Source organism: Centruroides vittatus, unplaced genomic scaffold, assembly GCF_030686945.1.
Source record: "Centruroides vittatus isolate TY-2023 unplaced genomic scaffold, ASM3068694v2 contig_885, whole genome shotgun sequence".
NCBI lineage: Eukaryota > Metazoa > Arthropoda > Arachnida > Scorpiones > Buthidae > Centruroides > Centruroides vittatus.
The window spans coordinates 1,406,971-1,430,833 of record NW_027122577.1 but is presented as its reverse complement, the minus strand read 5'-3'; the positions used below and the strand labels follow the sequence as shown (position 1 = coordinate 1,430,833).

The 23,863-nt window shown below is 30.3% G+C and overlaps 1 protein-coding gene across 1 annotated transcript in view; it reads right to left on the bottom strand.

Annotated features, from left to right (window-relative positions):
* Positions 1-23,863, bottom strand: part of LOC136983762 (regulator of G-protein signaling 7-like) — a 70,221-nt gene that overhangs the window by 1,944 nt on the left and 44,414 nt on the right. The window contains exons 3-14 of the mRNA XM_067280607.1: positions 23,078-23,174; positions 10,464-10,514; positions 10,243-10,352; positions 10,083-10,131; positions 9,893-9,957; positions 9,712-9,788; positions 7,351-7,432; positions 6,401-6,487; positions 6,268-6,329; positions 6,034-6,147; positions 318-521; positions 26-244 (exon numbers count right to left, since the gene is read on the bottom strand). Of these exons, the coding sequence (XP_067136708.1) occupies positions 26-244; positions 318-521; positions 6,034-6,147; positions 6,268-6,329; positions 6,401-6,487; positions 7,351-7,432; positions 9,712-9,788; positions 9,893-9,957; positions 10,083-10,131; positions 10,243-10,352; positions 10,464-10,514; positions 23,078-23,174 (1,217 nt within the window). The remainder of the gene's footprint in view (positions 1-25; positions 245-317; positions 522-6,033; positions 6,148-6,267; positions 6,330-6,400; positions 6,488-7,350; positions 7,433-9,711; positions 9,789-9,892; positions 9,958-10,082; positions 10,132-10,242; positions 10,353-10,463; positions 10,515-23,077; positions 23,175-23,863) is intronic.

Here is a 23,863-nt window from a genome sequence, read left to right as displayed (position 1 = left end):
TTTTACATTATTTTGAATTACTTACTTTTTCTTAGCACTTGGTTGTACTGCATTCACGATAAGATTATGATAATGATCAGATCGAATGAATCTAGGATAGGTATCATTTTTCATCAGTGAAAACACGTGCATTTGAGCAGGATCAAAAGTATAACGATTTGGTTGCTTCATTCTTTCTTGAGTAATTTCTATTGTTTTACTATCCAAATTGACTTCACATGGTGCATTTGGAGAGAGAAATTCACTGAAAAGTATAATAATTTTTTTATAATCTAAAATATGTTGTTAAATAATAAATAAATTAAATAAATCTTTACTCGTATATTTCTTTCACTTTTTCATTAACTTCTGTTTGACAACCATGTCTTAAGTCTTGCACAGACTGCCAAAATTTTATATTTTCATAGCTGTACTCTTTACGTAAGTATTGTTCAAATTCATACATTCCTCTCGGATCTGAGAGCATTTCTTCCAATGATATTGCCCATTTTTTGACACGTTTCTCTGTTGGAGGATCCACTCTAAAAAAAAAATAATATTTTGATATTATAAACTTTCAATAGATTGGAGAATTTTATACAGGATCCAGAAACACCTGACAGTTTTTAAAATAAAATAACAAATAAATCCACTTGAAGGAAAAGAATAAATATTTATTTTGCACATGTGCATTATTTTTTTATGAAGAAAGAAAGTGTAACATTGTTATATCTTGGTGGCCATTTACAAAATGTTGTTTTCATGTCCTGCAAATTAAAAATTTAAAAACTGTCAGGGGTTTCTGGCACACCCATTATAAGCTACCATATTGTCCAAATACATTATTTTATGCAAATTTAAAACAACTCTTAACTTTCACAAACAAGATATCATTCAAAAAGTGGAAGTATGACTGACATAGACTAGTTTTTAGGACTAAAAACTGGCCAATACTTTAAAAAAAAAGATTAAATACATTGCTGGGATTTTTTTTGTTGTTGATTTAAACTACAATGACTTGCTTAACTTTCTCTGCAACAACACTTAAAGCTGCATGTGGCATCATCTGTTATAAAAAAGGTTGTTTTAAATGTATATTTTTAATATTCTTGCAATTTTATAATAATTTATTTTGAAGGTAGAGATATTTTTTATAAAAACTTTAATGATTTTATTTGTTGTTAACATTTACAGTCTGATCCTATTCAAGATATGATACTTGACCCCCCTCGAGTTTTAACCATCAAAATTTAATAGCATCTATTCCCTAATACACAAACCTCTGTACAAAATTTCAGAAATTTTCAACAAAAAGCAGAGGAGTTATTAAGCTTCAAAGTGGGTGAACAAAATCATGCTCCCCACTAATATCCATACAAGCAAAAAATTTCAGGAATTTTTTTCTGTATTTCACATTTCAAGGTCTTGAGTCCAAAAATGTAAAAATCTTGGTCATACTTTCCTTCTGTTATGTATAACAGAGCTGGGAAAGTTAAAAATAGTAATAACAATTTGCATTTGCCAGTTCATTTCATTTTCATTGGCTTACGTGTTGGAAATACATACAAAGGACTGAAGGAAATCCTGCAGTTGAGAAAAGAGTACAATATGTTTCTAATACGAACTTGGCTGGAAAATTATTGAAAAATGCTTACTGTTTAGCAAAATCGTGTAAAGTTGTTCCTGCTTGTTTCCTGACATTATGACAAGCCTTATATTACTAGTGTGTGTTGCACTTTGGAGAATTTTGTTGCATTAAACATGTACAATACTTAGAGAAATCTGGCTTATTTGTAATGTTTATTTTAAAAATAACAAGTTAATAATGGCTTAGATTCACAACTTTAACCAGTATAGATTACTTTGAGCAACATATTTCTTAGTTCTTATTTAAAATATTTATTTTAACTATTATAAATTCACTTATAAATAGATATAATGTCAGGGAGTAATAGTAAAATACCAATTTGTATTAAAATATTGCAATCCATCATTTATTTCATGTTGCTAACTCACAAAGTTTAAGCATAAACTTTATACTGTAAAGGATTTGTGAATCGGTTCCAATGATACTCAAAATTTTCTGACAAGTACTTAAAATATACTGAAAATGTACCCAGATTTAATTTTTGCTCATTGGTAGACACCCTAATAATGATGATTCATACTAAATGTGTGCAGGCTATATATTGTATTTCCTTCAGTTTGAGGATTTCAATGCATGTTAGTAATAACTTATAGTGGAATTTTTTAGTTTATAGTAGACGTCATTTTGAAATTCATTCATTGTTCCACTTGTTATTGCATAAAAAATAGATTAGGCAGTTATTATTTTATAGCAATCTTTTCAATTTCTTCCATCATGAAATTAATCATAGTGGAAGAATCTAAGACACTTGTTACTTGAATCTAGTAATAAATTAATTGATTTTTCATCATGCTAATTTTAAGAAAAGTGTGTTTATTAGGAGGTGAATGGTATTTTAAACAGAAATATAGTTGTGGGGAAAAATTAATTATTTAAATTTTATAGCATTTTAAATATTTTATTTTAGTAATGCAATAAGTTTGTCAACAGAAAAGATTAGAAGAATTTTTATTCTTTAATTCTTTTATAAAATGCATCTTGCAAAACTCTATTTATTATAAACTAGTGGTTTATTCAATAAAAACATTTTTAAAAAATCAAAATAGTTTTATAAATGGATAAATCTGATATGAAAGTTACAGTACAACTGGAAAAAACTATAGTTTTTCTTATAGAACTAGATATAGAAACAACACATTTGAATGTACTTTTGGGAAATCAAATTTCTAATATAAAATAGTGAATATTACAATTGGCATTCATTTTAAATCTTGTAAAAAAAAAAAAAAAAAAAAAAACACTATTCGATATAAAGTATTACTGAAGTTGGTTAATGTTACCCTAGGTATACAAAATGACGGCTGGTCTCTGACTCCAGCATACAGAAGTGAGGAAACAGAGGGGACGCACGTTTTCTAAATCTAACCTATTCTAATAATTTAGTTGCTAATAATTGATAATTTATTAGAATAGGTTAGATTTAGAAAACATGCGTCCCCACTGTTTCCTCACTTCTGTATGCTGGAATCGGAGACCAGCCACCATTTTGTATACCTAGGGTAACATTAACCCTTAAGTTTAATGGATTCTTGAAATACGCGATTTTAAAATAAGGCCGCGACTCCACTAGCCGTAAAAGCTTTTAATCACGTGACCTATTTGCGTTTGCGCTCGGATTGCGGTGGAGGTCCGGCTAACGAAGCTTTTCACGGCGACAGTACTATTACGGTGTATACGTGATATATCGATATAAAGACAATAATTATATTCTACGAGTTTTCTCTATACTATAATTACAAATATAGTAAAAGTAATATCTTTACTTTCATATATTGACTTTTATTATTATATTATTAAGATAATATACAGTATTTATAAGCTTAGCTTTTTTATTATATACTCCTCTAAATTGAAGGATTTTCCTTTGGCCGTTCATATCGCGTGTTTTAGGCATCAATTATAATCGGGATACCTCTTGTCGTAGATACATGAATACCTTCGGATGTTTTCGATAAATCTTTCCAGATCTTCTAGAGTAGCCACGAGAGAACGTACACAAAAGCTCGTTTTCCGCCATTTTCGCACTGTGTCACGGTGACCTAGATTTAACTGACTTCTGATTGGTGGATGGTACCGGTTTACGGTCGTATTCGCTTCGAAAGTTGAACACTGCCCAACTCGCTTTTACGGCTAGTGGAGTCGCGGCCTAACACGATAGAAAAAATTAGTAGAGTAACCTTACACATTGTTCAAAATTACATGCACAGCATAGTTAAAGCCGATTTAGACGAATATTAAGCAATTGACATCGTGTCGCACGTAAACCCGCATTGTCTGCTGCCGAAATATTAGCTATCGCCATACTCGAATTTCGACGATCCGAATTTGATCTATGACATAAAACAAGAAAATTTAATACAGGCGATTTAAAAAGGATTTTACAACTTTGAAGGCATATAGAATTTTGATCAGAAGACTTGCTGAATCAGTTGAAGGCATTAATTTATTGCAAAGTACAGTACATCAAGGTTTACTTCAGTCTTTTTTTGTTCGATATAAGTGAGCGATATTAACGATAAGGTAGACATTCCACCTGAATTCAATTTCTTGCCAAACTCGAAGCTATCTATCTGTTGTCACTTCGGTAACTGCGACGATAATTCGAGATTTGCGAGCAACGGTGTAATAAATACGAATGAAATTTCAAAAGTGGATATTTGTATTTCCTCAATGGACATTTTTGTGAGGTCCGAGCGATACTCGAGCTCACGTATTAAAAATATTAAAAGTGCCGAACGGGATCCGGCTTTGATTCTAACGCTGGTAAAAACTAAAAGAAAAACTTAAATAAATGCGGAAAATAATAAAATTATTTTTTCTTTTTCTAGATTAATAAGTTTTTAAATAACCTTGAAAGGAGATTGTGTGTCAGACTTATAAGATTTCGAAACACTTAAATATGAGCAAGAGTTTCAAGGTGTGATTAATTTCCCTTGATCGAATGAATCACAGTGTCAAATTAAACCTTTGGTAGCCCGAAATGGTCTTATCTGTCTAAATACAAAAAACCGACTAATCAAAAGCTAGAGATCCGGGAAGAAAATCATCTAAAAACCTGGATCTCAAGAACAAAGGCAGACTTTTCCCTGTCTCTGACTGTGAAGTCATCTGACCAGACTTTTCTCTGTCTCCTGTTGTGAAGTTATCTGCCTTGTTTTCATCTCTAACGACATCATCCTGCCTTGGACTTCTGGTTTTCACCATTCGTCACCGGACTTTTGACACCATAGAAGCATCTAGACTGACCGCCCCGGGACCATCGACTCTACAGTCCAGCGCCTACAGTTGAGAGGTACTAGATTGTAAGACTCAGCTGCAGTGATAAATAAATCCGTTTATTTATACTATTTGCCGCACTTTTCTTCACCCCACATACGATAAATCCTGACATTTGGATATCCCCAATTCGACGACCTCACATTTTACGTTGGAGGATTGGTTCAGCAGGCCGCTATCTTGGCCATGTCATCCCCAGATTTGACTCCTGGAGTTTAAAAATTGGAGTTTATTTTACAAATCTCTCTGAGCTCAAAACTTTAATCACCGTCGCAATTACCAAAGTGACAAGATATGCAGATTTGCGTTTAGCAAGAGATTGAATTCAGATGGTATGTCTGCTGTAACATTAATATCACTCACTCACATTGTACCAAAAATAAAACACACAATTTTGAATCTTCTAGATACACGTATAAAGTTTAAAATTGAAAAAATAAAATACAGATTGTTTGAAAATTATTTTCTCAATATCTCAGATTGGGAAGCGCTATTGTAAGAATTAAATAATGCCGGGCTGAAGTTTTTAATCAGTTTTTAATTTATTTAATTTAAAATACACGCTTTCCTCCAAATTACTAGAGTCGTGTTCCTGTACATCATACTTTTCATTTAGCAATCGAGTCGTGCCGGCCATCTATCTAACTTCTTTCAGGGGAAACGTTTGAATTGAAATAACGTAACTTCCGGTTTGCATCGGAAATTCGCATATAGTTAATCGAGGACCTCCTGCCCCTAAGGATTCCATACCTAGTCTCGTCTTTCATCTATCTAACTCCGTTCTCGAGATAAAGGAAGGACAGACGGACAACAGTGGGAATTTATAGGTCTACAAGTTTTTCAAATTACAGCCCAATTAATACTTCTTCAAAGAAGCCTTTCTTTGTTCCTAATTTCATTTTGTCTTAGTTTATCCAAACTACATCTTATTCATTTTACGTGCTATGTATTGAAACACGAAGTATGAAATACTGTATCCGATTATTTACATCCATAGTGTGTTAGTAGAGTAAAATTCACACGCGCGGAACACAACTCTGGTATTTATTAGTTTGAATAACAAAATTTTGTTTTGTTTGTTTTGTAAAAAAAAAGTTGTATTTTATAATGCATAAAACAAAGGAACTTACACCCTGCCATCGATTGTCCAAAGCGTCGTGTCATCCGTTACCCAGGGATTACTTGGCGGAACAGGAGTTAGAAAGGGGTCAAATTCGGAATAAGATTCCCACCAATGAATCAAACTAAAAACAGAAATCGATGTAGAATTATATTTAATGTATAATTTATATAAGAAAATATTTTAAAAATTTTAATAATTGCCTTGAAAATTTAAAGAAAATCTGATCATAATTATGTCCCACCTTTCAACAGCTTGAGAAACTTTAAATCTAGATCTTGTCAAATTATTATTCAACATTTCTATCTAAAAAAAATATAATTGAAATTTAATATCAACATTTTCAAGATTTAGCCTTAAATAAATAAATATATTACCTCTAACTTTAAATCTTTGACTGTTTTCTTCCTTTTAGTTCTCTTATTCGAAATTGGACTCTGTTCCAAACAGTTAATACAACCAGGCTGAAATATAATGATCATTTTCAAAATTTTCTCCTATTGTAACAATTTACAAATTTAAATCACGAATGAAATTCTATAAGCAAAAAGTACCAGCGAACTCGTGGCACATAATGTATCGGCTGTCTTTTTCAATCGGCTTCCTTATATTTATTTTAATTAAAGCGTATTTGTTTCATGTCTTTAAAAGTATCGTTATTCGAAATCTAAAACTTCGACGCGCACAAACATTTTTAATCCTAAGTATGCTCAGTATATTGCACCCGGACTCAAAATGGCCGCCATTGTTGGTATAGATGTTTTCTCAATACTTTGAATTAAAAGAATACCCGTATTTCTCTGAATTCGTTACCGATTCTCGAAAATCATCGAAGTGTATTAATTCTTTGAATTTCGATAGTATAACATAAAATACAATGGCGTAATTAAAAGGGAAGGAAGCGGGCACTTGCCCCTGGCGCCGACATTGGTTGCGCCAAAATGAGCCCGTAGAATTAAAAGCCCAAAAAATTTTTTTTTTTTTTTTTTGTAATTAACGTTGAATCGGGTGCCAGGTATGAACTTTGCCTCGGCGCCAAAATATAAAAGCATTTTTCAAAAACTTTTTCGTTATTTTGTTGGTATACGGCAACGCGACACGTGGCGATCTGCCATCAAAAGTCCATCGAAAGATTTCGATTTAAAGCATTGAAATGTGTTTTTGTTCGAAATATATTTTATGTATTCGTTCATTAGTGAAATCAATGTTTTGAAGAAGTTAAGAAGAAAAACATTTACAGTAGTTACAGCAAATCATTATGATGATAATCGACATAAAAATCACAATTAAAATTTTATAGAACATACAGAAAAATAATGATACATACAGGAGGTTGGTGAACGTGCCAATACGCTCTCTCTTGACTTTCTAAGACAATTTTGTCCGTTTTCTTCCTTTCTTTCAATAAACTAATATAAAAACGAAAACATTTTAAAATTTCGTGTTGGCATTTTATATAGAAATTTATATAACATTAAAAAATGAAATCGTCACTTGTTAAATGTCAATCAATACACAGATGAAACGTAAACTACTTTTTATGAATAGATAAACTTTGTCCTATATTTCTTATATATCCTTATGCATAAATAATAATAAATTTGTCAGTGCATTAATATATTAATAGTATTATATTCGACACCTGGCTATTTTCAAATGGTGTACCATAAAATTTCTTTTAATTTCAAAATTAAGAGAAATTTTTTACAGTAGACCATTCGATATAGATACAGAAATAAATTTAACTGTATCTTGCTAATTATTTAATCATTCCTTGCGCTCCATATTTACATTAATATATCCATAAACTGATGCATTTCAGGCATCAGTTTATGTAAATATCAAGTGTTTTAATAATCATTTCAAAGCATTTTATCATTTTATTTTCAATGCAGATGCGTCTAAATTGTAAAATAGTAGTATAATTTATATAGTATATGATAGTATACCATGATAGAATACTTATAAGTATGCCAAACTCTTGCTATGAAAATACTCTAATGAATCGTTTCGATAGAACCAACCGTTTCCGAGATAATTATAATTCATATAATTTGCATATTACTTTAATTAGTCACTTGTAATTTTGTTTAAATAAACAATAAAACTAAATTAAACGTTATAAGGACGGCACCATCGGGATTTGTGAAATGTAACAATCATTTCGCGTGATTAAAGCGTTAGAATCGAAAAATCAAACAAAACCCAAATTTGTAATATTTAAATCTAGATATATATATAACTTATGTGTATGTATAATGTCGTGACAACGGCTAACCTTAACTAAATACAGTTCAGTTCTTGTCATATCATCAAAATTAATCCTGACAATATTCCAGTCATAGACGGCACGATGGAGCCGAATACGATTGTCCAACTCCGTCCATTCAAAATCCAGATCAACAGGAAAAGAGTTGACAATGGAAGGGCAGTAAAATGGAGCCAAAGTAGCAATTTATGGAAATAATGCGTGAAATCTGGAATAGAATCCATTCGTGTTTAAATAAAATAACTTCTCACGATGAATTTACATTTAAAAAAAAAAGAATGCCAACGTCTTTACGGTTAAAAAATTTAAATATTTATTTTGTTAAAAAATCAAATACACGATAAATTGTATATAAAAGAATGTAAACTAATACACGATTACATTATCATACTCGTAATAACGTAAATCTCGTATTTTGAATTGTGAAATGTAATGTCTCAACACTGAAATAATTCATTATAATGGAAATATATATGTTAAATAATTTATCTATTCTCGCATCAGGAATTTGCTATTAATCAGATAAATGAAACTGTGTGTTAAATCATTTCGTTGTTTCATTATTATTACGCAAGAAAAATACATTTTTGAAATCAGCTTCATGATGGTTATTGTTTACGAACGAAGTGTGTTTTATATTATTTACAACGGAAAGAACCCTACAAGGACTCATTTGTTATTATTTTTAGAAACTTATTGTTTTTGATATAGAAGTAGTTTTCGATATAGGAAAATAAATAGGCGCTTATAGTTATGGATCATTAAGTTTCAGTCGGGGTTTGCAACAAAATCATTCATCATCGAATGTAGAAATCTTCAAATATTTCAAAAAGGACATTTGTGTTTGCCACTTTCGTAGCTTTGTGACAAACACAAATAGCAGAAACTCGAGTGCTTTATCGTAATAACAATAAAAATCCAGTGTATTTTAATTATGTTAAGTTAAAAGTCAAATCTAATACTAAACAAAGTTCTATTTCTATCATTCGGTTAGTTAAAACGATGATATTTGAATATGAACGATATTTAATTTTAAAAAAAATTGATAATTTCTAGTTCATACAAAGCAAATTAAAGGTTAATCTCGATATATAACTGTATAACTGTTAAAGAGACCCGCTCTACCTATGGCCCCGTACGAGCTATCTACGGCTCCGCTTGAAAAGTCCATAAAACTTAACGTGTACGAATCAAAAATTAATTTTGATTTTTGTTTAAGCAAAATTTTCTAAGTGTATAACGTTTGAAAAATGTTTGTAGCCGTTTAAAATACTGTTTAATCACTAGTCGTAGCGCGCAAAAAAATCATGCATAACATTGATTTGATAACATTAACGTATGTAATAATGTGTTCTGAGAAACTAACAGTCTACAGTTATAATAACAATACGCTTATTATTTCAAAATAGTTATACATACTTTGCCTGTTCTTCTGCTTGAAGACATATAAACTCCCATTTGTGGCACAATAGTTTCTTTAATCTCGCTAATGCTTCCTAAAGTAAGAGTTGACCAGTTTTAAAACATATACATGTATAAAAATATAAATTTATGAACTAACTGAATAAATAATGTTTATTTATAATTTTTAAAAATTTACCTGTTCGTATTCTTCTAAATTATGTTTCTGTTTATTTTTCTTTGTTTGTTTGACAAGGTAAATAGCTAATGAAAGGTACATATATAATAATATAAATGTATTAATAAATATCTATATAATTACTTAATATCTGTAAATTAATTTTTAAATACAATATGAAAAGTATTTTAAAATTTAATATAAAATTTACCATAATCTGTATTATTAGGTTGATGATGAGAAGGCCAAAAATAAGGAGTCTACGGGAAAGATAAATAAGTTTTATTTGCAAATTATGAATAAATGTTATTAAGACACGTGATTTTAAAAATTTCATACGTAAATTCAATAAAAATTACGACGAATCTTACTTGAAATCTGTATAATGTGCTGTCGTCTTTAATCGTTAATGGTTTATTGTCATTAACGGGGAAGAAATAACCATGCTGACAAAGTAAATTAGCAAGATGTAAAGCTTCCGCTATAAAAATAAATATCGTTATTATAAAATGATTTTTTAAAATTATTCTTCGGAATAAATTAAAAATAGTCATTGAATAGATTTATTGATCAAAATAAATGTACTGTATACCTGTATCTTCGATCTGAAGATTATCCATCAGCCATTCCACCACATCATAACCTACGTTCATTGAAAAAGTTGATATTACAAAAACAATAATTTAATCATTTATTTATAACAGAAAGAAATAAGTCGATGATTCGCTACGAAGCACTATTGTTTGTTACAATAGTTATCTAAAATGGCATCTGGTTTAGATATTTTTACCTTTAGACGAGAAGATTTTGAAGTTCGATCCTTTTACTGTACTTCACTTGGTTAATGTAACCCTTGGTGCCAAGATGGCGGCTCGTCTCTGATTCCAGCAAGGAAACAGTGGGACGCACGTTCTAACTTAACCTAACCTATTCTAATAATTTGGTTGCTAATAATTATGGTAATTTATTAGAATAGGTTAGGTTAGAACGGGCGTCCCACTGTTTCCTTGCTGGAATCAGAGACGAGCCGCCATCTTGGCACCAAGGGTTACATTAACCCTTCACTTTTATTGTTTATGCCAATTATTAATTAATCTAGCTAATTATTAATGTTCTGCGATACTTATCATTTCATATTGTGTGTGAAAAAACAGAACACAACTATTTAATCTCTACATTTAGCTATGAAAATCTTTTTCAATTGTTTACTTCCAAACAATTCGGCTCTATTATAATATCGATTGGTGATACGAACGATCTCGTTTTTACTTTTGTCAATTCACAATCAAAATTAGTAAAGTAAGGAAGGAAATAGTTTCACCTTTATTGCTAAATTATTACTTTAAAAAAGCATTTTATAAAGATAAAAATCAAGTTTAAAAATGCAGTTTTGTCGTCTGAACATTATTTCACAAGAAAAAACTTTTTCATTACTTTTCCGAGAATCACAGATCTCTACAGACGGATCAAACAAATAATATTCGTGACATCTTTCATAAACGATGGATGTTACCTGTAAAGGATAAGAATGTCGCGATAAAGAATAACAGAGAATAATCTTTTTCGTATCATTTCTATTTTATGGAAGAATAAAAATACTTTTACTTTAATGGAACAATAATGTTATGTTATACTTGTTTAGCTGAAGAAAATTTGATATAGACCTACTGTATTTTTTCGATTAAAGGATCCAAATAAACTCCCGGATTGAAAAGCATGGGAGTACAGCAAAGTGCAGAGTAATGTAGTTTAGAATGATAGTTTTAGTTACATTTCTTAAGTCGGACGGTACTTTCTATTTTAACGTTCGCGGGAACATTTTTATAAATAAAATTATAAATATTGACGAATGTTGAGCGTGGAAAAGTCGCGATCCAGTTCATAAGTCGAGAGCTTATCAGCCGAAGGGTAATTAAGAAAACCCTGATGGTAGTCGAGACCCTGATTCCGACAACGTCGTCGAAACAGACACGAATGTCAACGTAACGACCGAATCCGTAGTTTAATCGAGGAAATAAATTTGGTATTTCGTATTTTGGTTTAAAAAATAAACAAATAGTCCTCCTAAATGTTGGCCTTTCGTGCTAGATTCTAGTGCACAGTAAACTTTTTGGTTAATGTAACCCTTGGTGCCAAGATGGAGGCTCTTCTCTGATTCCAGCAAGGAAACAGTGGGGACGCACGTTCTAACCTAACCTATTCTAATAATTTGGTTGCTAATAATTATGGTAATTTATTAAAATAGGTTAGGTTAGAACGTGCGTTCCACTGTTTCCTTGCTGGAATCAGAGACGAGCCGCCATCTTGGCACCAAGGGTTACATTAACCGCGGTGGGAAAAGTCCATCTCGACAGCCAACCGGCATGTACAATGGTTTTTATGGTTGTTTTTTTGTATACGAGGTATACTTGATATCCTTTACATCAAAAGATTCGATATTATCGAAACATTTATTTAATAAATATTAGAAAAAATATATTTACTAAATACCGTTTTGGTAGTGTTTATTAATAAAACGATTTTACATGTAAAATTTAAATATTTATAAAACATTACATATAAATTAATAAAATAAGCAATAGTCGGTATCCGTGACTTAATTTATTGACAAATGTTGAAATTCTTAGTTAATCTTTATTTATAATGTAATTAAATTCGTAAAATATTGCTTAATATATACGTGTAATTAAATTTAAGAATTTCTGTAGTGGGAAATTAGCTGAGCGGTTTATACAAAAACGTCGAAACTAAATTTCCTTACTTATTAAAAAGTATTGTGTTGAAATTTAGAAAAGTGGTGTTTTTTTTTTACGTATCTACTAGAAAATTTTTTTGAAAAATCGATTAAAAGGGACCAAATGAATTATTTGCTTAATGGATAGAACTACCACTTCATAATTCCTTTAATTAAATTACTTATTAAATACTTCATTTAAATTGCTTCAAGTAATAAAATATCTCGAATGTAATGCAATTGTGTGATATATGTCTACGTATAATTTCATTTGTACCATCCATTAAAAGACTCATTATAACGCCTCGCAATTGTATACGGATTTTAAGAAACTCTTCTTATTTTTTTTCTCTGAATATTTTCGTATCGGTAATAAAATTATATTTTAAAGTAATTCTGTTAAACAGTTTGCATTTTCTAATATTGCTTTCAACATTAAATAAATTTTCAAAATTCAATTTTTAATATTCAATGTTATGGTAATGCAACAATTAAACTTTTTTTTGTGTGTGTGTGTGTGAAAATAAATAAAAATAACTATATTTATTTATTTAAGTGTATAAAATTAAACAAAAATGGTCTAATCGAGAATTAAAACAAGCTTAAAAACTTTGGTTAATGTAACCCTTGGTGCCAAGATGGCGGCTCGTCTCTGATTCCAGCAAGGAAACAGTGGGACGCACGTTCTAACCTAACATAACCTAACCTAACCTAACCTATTCTACTAAATTACCATAATTATTAGCAACCAAATTATTAAAATAGGTTAGGTTAGGTTAGAACGTGCGTCCCACTGTTTCCTTGCTGGAATCAGAGACGATCCACCATCTTGGCACCAAGGGTTACATTAACCAAAACGGTTTATATTATAGTTTACTAGCAGATAAGTCCGGCGTTGCTCGGGCAAAAGTAACGATAGCGAAGATTAAGATTATTACGTTATAGTCAACCTTTTCACAGAATGCGAGAATTGGGTTTCCCTGTTTCCAGACTAATTAGAGAATTTTTAGGTGGGTTTAAAAATATTTCGATTTCTCGCAAAAACGAAAAAAACTGCATCCGCGTCTTGCACGTCGCTTTCTCTTAACACTTCCCTTGTTACGTAACACTTCCATTGTTGATGGAAGTGTTAAGACTTAATTCTGTCCCTCTCCCTCGTGGGGAGGAATTCCTTCTTAGCGTGCGTCCTCGTGACGTACCCTAACTGTGTACCAAATTTCAACTTTCAACTCCTAACCGTTTGGGCTCTGCGCTGATTATTATTATTATTATTATCATTATCATTATCATTATCAACTCGTCTCGATTATATATATAGATAGGCGCTAAGAGCTTTTTTGCATGCTTCTCACGACTTTGACCAGGTTCGTAATGGATTGCGGAGTAAAAATTAAACCTGACATTTCCGGATCAAACCACGAAAATTCCTAAAGATTCGATCGGGTTTCGAACCCGGATCCTTCAGAGTAGCAAATCGACATCCTTACTGTTTGACCTCTCCTAATGTTAGCATTTATCACATCACGAAGTGTAAAAGTTATCCAAACCAATCTGGCAATCCATTTGGAATTTAATTTGGAGGATTTTTAATGAAACTTTTCGAGAAAATATTAAATTTGGTAGCCTGTAAATTTTCTATAGAGATACCCAAAAGTAATTAGTCTGATACGGCCATTACTTCAATTATCAATTAAATAGAAATCGAATAATTAAATTGCGCTCGAATATATACTTTTTAATTAAAACCGATGCGGATAAAACTAGAAAATAAACCGGGATTCGGAATAAAAAGGAACTTTTGAAAAGATTAAATAATGGTGTCGGTCTGATAAAGCTATTTAGTAAAGAATAAATTTTTTAAAATATCCAGTAAAGTATGTAATTGTTTTCATCGAGCTAATAAAAAGTATGCAGAAAAAAATATTTTTTGACAAAATTAAATCCGTTTTCACACCAAACTGGAGGTGAATTTAGATAAATACAATGATAAACTACATCTTTTAAGTATATTTAATTAAAACAAGATTAAAATAAATTATTTAATATAAAAATATGTAAGCTTAAGCATCGACATAACACAAAGAATGCAGTTGACTTCAGTGACTAAAAACGTTGTATCATTTGTGTAATACAGGTTCACAAATGCTGTTCTAAGAATGTATTGAGATTTACATTCGAATAAATGGTTCAATTTAAAAATTATATAATTATTTAATTTAATTATTAAATAATACCAGAAATATTTTTGTAAATAAATATTTTCTCAATACTGCTTATCGATTAATCATTCACTTATTTATTAAAGGAGATACTGTATAAACAAAAGATAGATACAGCGATAAAAATAGTTTTAAAATTACCTCTTTATTACTAAAAAAATTGAAATTTATAACAAAATATTGGATAAATTATTTAATAAGTATTAAAAACATATTTAACACTATTTATTTATTTTTAAATATCAAAAGATTTGGTTAATGTTACCCTAGGTGCCAAGATGGCTGCTCGTCTCTGATTCCGGCAAGGAAACAGTGGGACGCACGGTATGGTATTCAACAATACGGTGCTATGTCAGCAGAATATAGTAAATGTAAGAAATAAAAAATAAGTCGAAGAAAAGACCATCATTCGTCTCCGCAGAGATTAATGTAAAATCTTTTTTCTTTTTAATTAATGGTTGTGAAATTAATTATTGGAATGTCAATGGAAGGATAATTTGCTGAAAAAATTTAATTTAAAGTTACTTTTTTCTTAATTTTTTTTTGTATCATTAAATACATAATTAAGTTATTACAGAAATCATGAATGAAACTACAGATATATTCTTTATTAAGAATAAGGCACTAATCTATGAAATATATATTAGTAGGGCTTATAATAAACTTATATGATTATTTGGTTAATGTTACGTATGGTTCCAAGATGGCGGCTCGGCTGATTCCCGCAAGGAAACAGTGGAGACGCACGTTCTAACCTAACCTAACCTATTCTAATAATTTTGTTGGTAATAATTATGGTAATTTATTAGAATAGGTTAGGTTAGGTTAGAACGTGAGTCCCCACCGTTTCCCTTCTATTTTCTGGAATCAGAGACGAGCCTCCATCTTGGAACCATAGGTAACATTAACCGATTATTTTGATTGATTGTTACAATAATTGTCATCATTTGTAACGAAGGGATTCTTAAAATATAATAAAAAGTTTATTGAATTGAATTGTATATTTAATTGTTTGTGATTGATATTATATATTTAAGTCTTTTTCTTCAAATTTTTTATTATAATACTCCTTACAATCTTATATAGAGTTACACATTAGCTAACCAATTAATTAGTTAAAAAATTAAAAAAAATAATTGGTAATATTTAAAAACTTTTATATGTTTACTTTCTTTAATTAATTATTTAGTAATTAATATATTATTTCAAAGTTAGTGATAAAATATTTAATTATCGAAATGTGCTGTAGGATACAGTATTTGATACGAAGCCGGGTATGCACGTACCGATATACCTGAATGTGTTTAAAAAACTGACACGTCTGTAAAGCATTCGTTTATGTAAATTTTATGGGGATTTATATTAAAAATTTGTTATAATTAACGTAATAAAATCCGCGTGCCTTTAAAATGAACCACGAGAATGCATTTCTTTCAGCCGTAATTAATCTGCATGTCAAATCAATAAATTGTTTTATGGTCTAATATTTCTACCAATTGATTCGTCAATTTATTTCTATTATTTACAGAAAGTTTCATGCCTAAGTTATAGATTAAAGTCGTAGCTGAATTCATAGTTCATCCTTAGACAATTAGAACGTCACAAAATTTCCATTTTAAGGTATTAATATTTGGATTTAATTACGACTATGGCTGCCTTTGTATAGAGAACAAGAAACTCGACATAAAAATAACATTGTACTGTACATTCTGAGAGATAAGAATTAGATGTAGCTTAATTATGTATATGATGATCTCATATAAATCAATATTATATACGAAATATTGGAATTATTCATCAATGTTTGAAGCAATTTAAATTGGTCTTTATGATTCAATAGTTACATCTCTATTATCGAGTTCCTCATCGCCCAGATCCATATGCCAAATAAGGTTATCAATGAAATAAACTTATCGTCTTCTATTTATTAAATTAAATGGTTTATTTTAAAAATTAATATATTAGTAATAGTAATAATTATAGCTATGTACTCCGAGACCGTGTCTTCCTTTTATTGCTTTTTTCCTTCACTACTAGGTGCATTAATAGACACAAGGCATTAAAAATGCCTTGTGTCTATTAATGTACCTAGTACAATATCGGCTAAAAATATAGGTTTATTAATAGATAATGCAATTAAAGAATATCTAAATGAAAGAATAAACTTATTATTCCAATATTTTATTTGATTTTTTTTTGTCTTCCATTAGATTATTTGTTATTACAATATTACGCGTTTAGATAAAATAAAATAAAAATTTGTAATTTCTGCTGATTTAAATATAAAACGTTTATCGAATTAAGGAAAATTCGATGTGGTCTAATTAAAGATATAAAGTTATAAAGTGATAAACTAGACCTAAAGGCATAAAATTAGTATTTATCAGATAATTAAAAGGGTGGACAAAATTGAGTTTTACTATTTATCGCCTTGGTAATTAATTGCGTGACGGATATACAAGGAATAGCTACTCTCAAGATTTCCTGTCATTTGGAGCATCTCCATCCTCTCTTCATTTAAAGTGAATGATGTTTGAATTTATTAGTGATTGTGATGTGGAGAATATGAAGGATCCTCAAACGACTGCAAATATTTCTCAACACAGACAGTTCTTAAGTTTAATTACGTATTAGTAAGATAAGATTAAATAATGAATACAACCACAATTATAAAATATTAAGATTTTTTTTTCGATTATGAAAATTATAATAGAAAAATAATGTATATTTTATCGTGTTTAATTAATTTAAACTTTTAAATTATAATTTAACGAATATTTTAACACGTCATTAAAAAAATAATAATTGCTAAACTCATTACAGAGAAGTTTAATGACGTTTTCTACAAATTTTATCAATTAGATCTTTAAATTTAGTGTTGTACTCCGAGCGGTGGCGTAGCTAGGATTCTCCGGGCCCGGTGCGGAACCAGATTTGTGGGCCCCCGAAAAAATTTTTCAGGTCTTTTTTTTTGTGATTTTGGGGCCCCCATGGGCCTATCGTTTTCCAGGGGCCCGGTGCGGACCGCACCTACCGCACCCCTCTAGCTACGCCACTGACTCTGAGCCACATTTCTCGACATTAAAATAACTTCTAAAGACTAAATTTGGTTAATGTTACCTTAGGTGCCAAGATGGCGGCTCGTCTCTGATTCCAGCAAGGAAACAGTGGGACGCACGTTCTAACCTAACCTAACCTATTCTAATAAATTACCATAATTATTAGAATAGGTTCGGTTAGGTTAGAACGTGAGTCCCATTATTTCCTTGCTGGAATCAGAGACGAGCCGCCATCTTTGCTACCTAAGGTAACATTAACCGAAAAAGTTAATTCATTAAAAAATAATAATTTAGTTTCTTTAATTTCAACCGCTTAAATGATATATATTTAAAGTATTAATTAATAGATATTATTTAATATAAATCGTAATTTTTCAAAATTTAAATAATTGCTGGAATATATTAGTGAGAAATCGTTATTGGCTTTAATTTAAATGGAGCGAAGTCAATTAACAGCCGTGATAAAAATCAACACGGACTTGTCTTTGTCAATACTTGACAGCCAGTACTTGAAACGAATGACATTTAAATCTATTAACGAATGAAATAGTATGCGACGATTACGATTCTATTTAATGAATAAATATAGCATTTAAATGTCATAGTTATTCAGCTATCACAATTATTTTTCGATGTGTAATGGTAGTTCTAGGAATAGATCTATTCAATAGAATAGGATAGGATAAGCACGAGAGCCTAGGGCATGGAGTTAGGGACCCCATACTCGATGGTATGTTTTCCGATAACTCAGTCTTGATATAGTATCAGAGCCTTGTTTAACGTAATAACTACCTGGGGAATTGTCCAGGTAGTGATAAGCATTTGCCCAAATAGGAAGGGGTACAAGATGATGGGTTCGGTACTGTACTTACCTGAGATTGCAGTGTCGAATATTCTTCAGAATAACTTCTATTTAAGAGCGTTTTGATTGATTAATTAAGTAAATCACTGCTTTAGTCATTAATAAATAGTAATTACTAGTCACGATTTTGTTAATTTAACAAAAAATGCGACAAATGTTATGAAATTCTTCATATGAAAATTTAAAAACCAAAATTTATTTGAAAATTAAATGCAAATACATTTGAAAGCGGAAAAATTTTTAGGGCATGATGACTATAAGAATGAAATTTCAGGAAGGCACACAGGACAGGTGAGGGAAGGGGCGAGATTTTCAAGAGCGAGAGCGCCAGTTAATTTTGCTCCTGTAGCTTTAAAAGCTATAAAAATGGATTATAAAACTCTCGAAATTCAATAGTATCGAGGTCCAAGATCACACAACATCAAGTATTATGTAATAAACTTATATAAAATAGAAGAGTCGCGAGTACACGCTTGTATAGGGCCTCGTACTGTCTAGAACGATCATGTCATTTTTTTAAATAAAACGTTTGTACATCGATGGAGAGACGTTTTAATACGCAATATGTGCCCATACTTTATAAAATATTTTATAAATTTTCAACATAAAGAGAATTAAACTATTTATTAGCAAATATTTTTGCCAATTAAATAGAGAAAACACAATTAATTTTATTACAATAAAAATACGGGTAAGCATTTACTTTGTTTCTCAAACAAATGTTAACTCAAATAATGGTTGCATCTTCCAGGCAAATGTTCAATTAAGAAAAAATAATAGTATCCTCTTAATCTATAATATCCTTGAAAAACCATTGGTTATTAACTACTGTATACAAAGGGGGGGAGAAAATGAATTATGTAATCAAGCTTTTGATAACCCTTTTTGGTTAATGTAACCCTCGGTGCCAAGATGGCGGCTCGTCTCTGATTCCAGCAAGGAAACAGTGGGACGAACGTTCTAACCTAACCTAACCTATTCTAATGATTTGGTTGCTAATAATTATGGTAATTTATTAGAGTAGGTTAGGTTAGGTTAGAACGTGCGTCCCACTGTTTCCTTGCTGGAATCAGAGACGAGCCGCCATCTTGGAACCAAGGGTTACATTAACCAAATTGTTAAATTCTATTGATTCAATATCTCTATAGAAATCAGTCAGAAAACTGAGACAATATCCCGTCTGATTGCACCTATAAACCTGTCTCCGGATTTAATCCAATTGGATCAAGAAAATTATATTTTGTTCACTTATTAACGTGTAATTTCTAAAAGGAAAAAATACGATAATCTGATTTATAACTAGGAAATAGTCTATTAGGTTGTTAAAATAACTACTTTAAAAGCTCGCTTCTACTTTCGAAAAACCAGTAAGAGTTTTTCGAAAGTAGTTTTACTCCTATACTGTATTTATAATACTTAATAATGTATACATTACTGTACAAGTAAATCGCTATCTCTAACAGGTGGTAACTATTAATTAAATTACAAAAAATAATTTTTAATTGTTATTTAAAATATTCAATATCAAACATTATTTTTTTTTATATTTAATACTATAATCGTTCTATTTCTGTAGCATAATAATTTTAATTGTAAGAGTATTGTACGAGACGTGTATAGGTGTGTAGGTGTATTGTGCCAGACATCGTAAGCATTTATTAAAATTCTGACAGGAAGAAGTGTGGAAAAGACGAACAAATGACTGCTACACTTTTCAGAAATAGGGAAAAAATAAACCGTGAGATATCTAAGTTCTGTCACATCATCAAAACTGTGAGAAAAGTTAAAAAAAAAAAGAAGAAAAAAGATCGCTAACAGGTGTGACTGAGATGTTTTTCTTTTCGAATTTTTCCACTTTTTGTTATTTTAACAGTACTTCATAGTCTACTGTTTTCTTTTTCACTCTATAATTCATATAAAAAAGTGTTACAAGTTTTAAATTAACCTTTCTTTTTTATTTTATAACTTACATATTCAAGAAAATATATAAATTATATTAATTTGGAATTCATTGGTAAACATTACAAAAATGGTTAAAAATAATATTTTTCTCCTTCGATAAAAGACTAATAAGGCTTTGGGAAATTTTTAAAAATCCTTCGATAGCTTGCAACGTTTCCAAATTCATTCCATTCCGATTCTATGGGTTTTGAACTGATTTTTGCTTCACACTGTATACATGGACGGAGTTAAGACGGTCGTCACACCGCCCTAAAATCTCCTTGCCTACCCTGAAATAATTTATTCGAATCTACTATATCGATCATTATTGGGGGTGGGGGCTTCTTTAGATACGAATCGATTGTCCACCGAGTAATTACGTGTTCTCGCTGAAACTTTTTTCCGCTTGTATGTCTTACGGGGTGTTTCTCTAATCGAAGTAGTAAATCCCGAGATATTAGTGAATCGAAACAAAAAGCACAGAAGATAAGCGAGAAACACCCATACAGCGAGCACTGATTGAAAAGTATGTAAATACGAAGAACTTATATGAAAGTTTCCCCAAAGCTTAAATACAGTTTTAATTATCCAACATACGCTCGATTTCGATGTTTGTCGGGTCTTCCGTTTCACGATAAAAGTTTCCAGTTGCGTAGAAACGTAATCAGTAACTACAATAGAGGTGATATGATTTCTTGTATTATGTAACGGGAAGGGGGTGTTTGATTTCTTCACATATATTTACAACAGTTGTTTTAGAGTCTATGTCTTTCAATAAACGGTTGGTCGTCTAATACTTTAATATAATTGAATCGTCGAGGAATTCGAAAGTAATTTTCTATTATTTCGTTTTCGTGTAGGCATTCCGCAAAGTAAGATAAATCTTCGCCATGTTTGCCGAGATTACTGCATTAATCGCTCTAATTCGGTGGATTAGTCACTAATTCCAAATTACTACTAATCTTAGAATGGTGGAAAGCAAAGTCGGTAATCCTGTACTTAACATAGTCATTAATCCCGAGATTTTTCTACTGTAAAGCTACTGAAAATCCATGGTTAAATTTTTAAAAATTGTGATAAAATATGCAGATAATACCCCACGTCCACCCTCCTAGAGTAAAAATCCTAGCGCCGCTGCCGACTTTATAATGTCATACTTAAATAATATCAAATATTTAACATTATTTTGACTTACGTGTTTCTTTTTCAACTTTTTTTTTACAATATTTAAAAATTAATTAAGATTATTTCTTCGTAATTTAAGTATTTATTTCATTTATCAAAGAGTTCATTTTGTTTTTTAATACTTTTTTATGGGAGATTTAGCGAGAGAAATGTTAATTTTTTAAAATAATTCTAGATTTGGAAAGGTAAAGCTTGATAAATTTGAATGTTAAACGTTTAAAAAAAAAAAAAAAGTATCACAAAATCTTTAAATTTCATATTCGAAAATCATTTAATCTTGTCAATAACAATTTCTTACTGTAAAAGGGAGTCTGACAGTGATATTATAATACAGATTTTAATAAAGTCAACACCATTGTTTTTGAAAAATAAATAAGAAGATTAAAAAAAAAATTATTTGTTTCAACTACAAAGTCAATATTGCTACTTGGATAAAAAAAAATTTAATAATTTCCTCACGACTGGTTCAATAAAAAAAAAAGTGAAGAACACAAAAATAATTATGATATAAACTGGAAATAAAGTCTGCGTGTCGTAAATTAATAAAGGAAAAAGTTCAAAATTAAAAATCATTACTAGTTTCGTACTCTTCAAAAGACAGCTTTACGAAGTAATCAAGTTTTATAGCACGGGAGTATAATAGAAAATATATATATATATATAATAAAAAATTTTTAATTACATAAGCTTATATATTATTTTATTTACTTTTTAATAGAAAAGTCGGGTTGTCGAGTAATACCGGAATTACTTTTCCTGGCAAAGAATGGATGTTTCAATATTAACCAATCGATTTCTTGTAAGTTTGTTCAATTCCTTTATTAATCCATCATTTCTACTGGATCGTTTCTGCTTGCAGCAGTTTATGACAAGTTATACTATCATCCTTCTGTGGGATTAGAGGTAAAAAAAGAAGACGAGTCGAAATCAAAAGCTTCCTGCCGTCCGAAACATTAACGTCCATCAAGACACGTGCATGTCACTTCCAAACGGCGTCCAGCAGTTATTGAATGTAACTAAAATACTGATACCATTCTATCAGGAAAGAATAGAAGCCAGCGTGTCATCTATCGTTTTATTAGCCTTCTCCCTTTGCTTAATAAGGGATGTCATTGATTTTCTGCTTTAATGGTAGTTATGCTACTGTAAACATTACGAGAATACGCTACGATAGATATTTTAATAATAATAAAGTTGTGTACTTACCTAAAAATGCGCAGGGAATTGAACTGAGAAATGTTTTCTGACTTCGCACAGGAACGCCCATGTCAGAATCTTGCATTTCTCGGATCAGTTTTTCCATCTAAAAAAAAAAAAAAAAAATATTCTGTAAGTATTCTGCAGGCTTAAAATAATTTTAAATCTTATCCACAAGAATTCTCAATCCAGAGAGAATTTATATATATAAAAAACTGGAATAGAAATACGAAGAATAAAGGCGAAATTTAAGTTATATCACAAGTTTGAGTTTCGGGAATAGAAGACTGATTGATAGGACTGGGAGATTGAGATTTAGACACAGAAGACGAGAAGAAAACAATAGATTATTCATGATGGCTTTTTTTTTATTTAAAGATTGGAAAGAAATGCAAGAGAATGTCCAAGAGAAAGAGAACAAAAGTCTTTTATTAAAGGCTTTTCTTTCAATTCATTTACAGTATTTACTGTATTAACAGGTGTTAATAGAAAATACTAAAAAAGTGATAAATACAGATGTATCAAATTTATGATTTACCATATCCAGAAGAAACAGATAAGTTAAAATTTATACCCAAATCCATTGTAATCAATAAAGATTTAACGCGGGCGTGAATAAATGACTGCATTATATTATTCTAGATATTATCAACGGAATAAATAACAGATGTTCAAACAGAATTATTGATAATAGACGAAGAAACAAAAATTTTATACATTTCGGGTCGTAGCTGCTTTAATCTTTTTTTAATTCTCTAATGGAATCGATTTCCCAATTCGGAATAAAAATTGCAA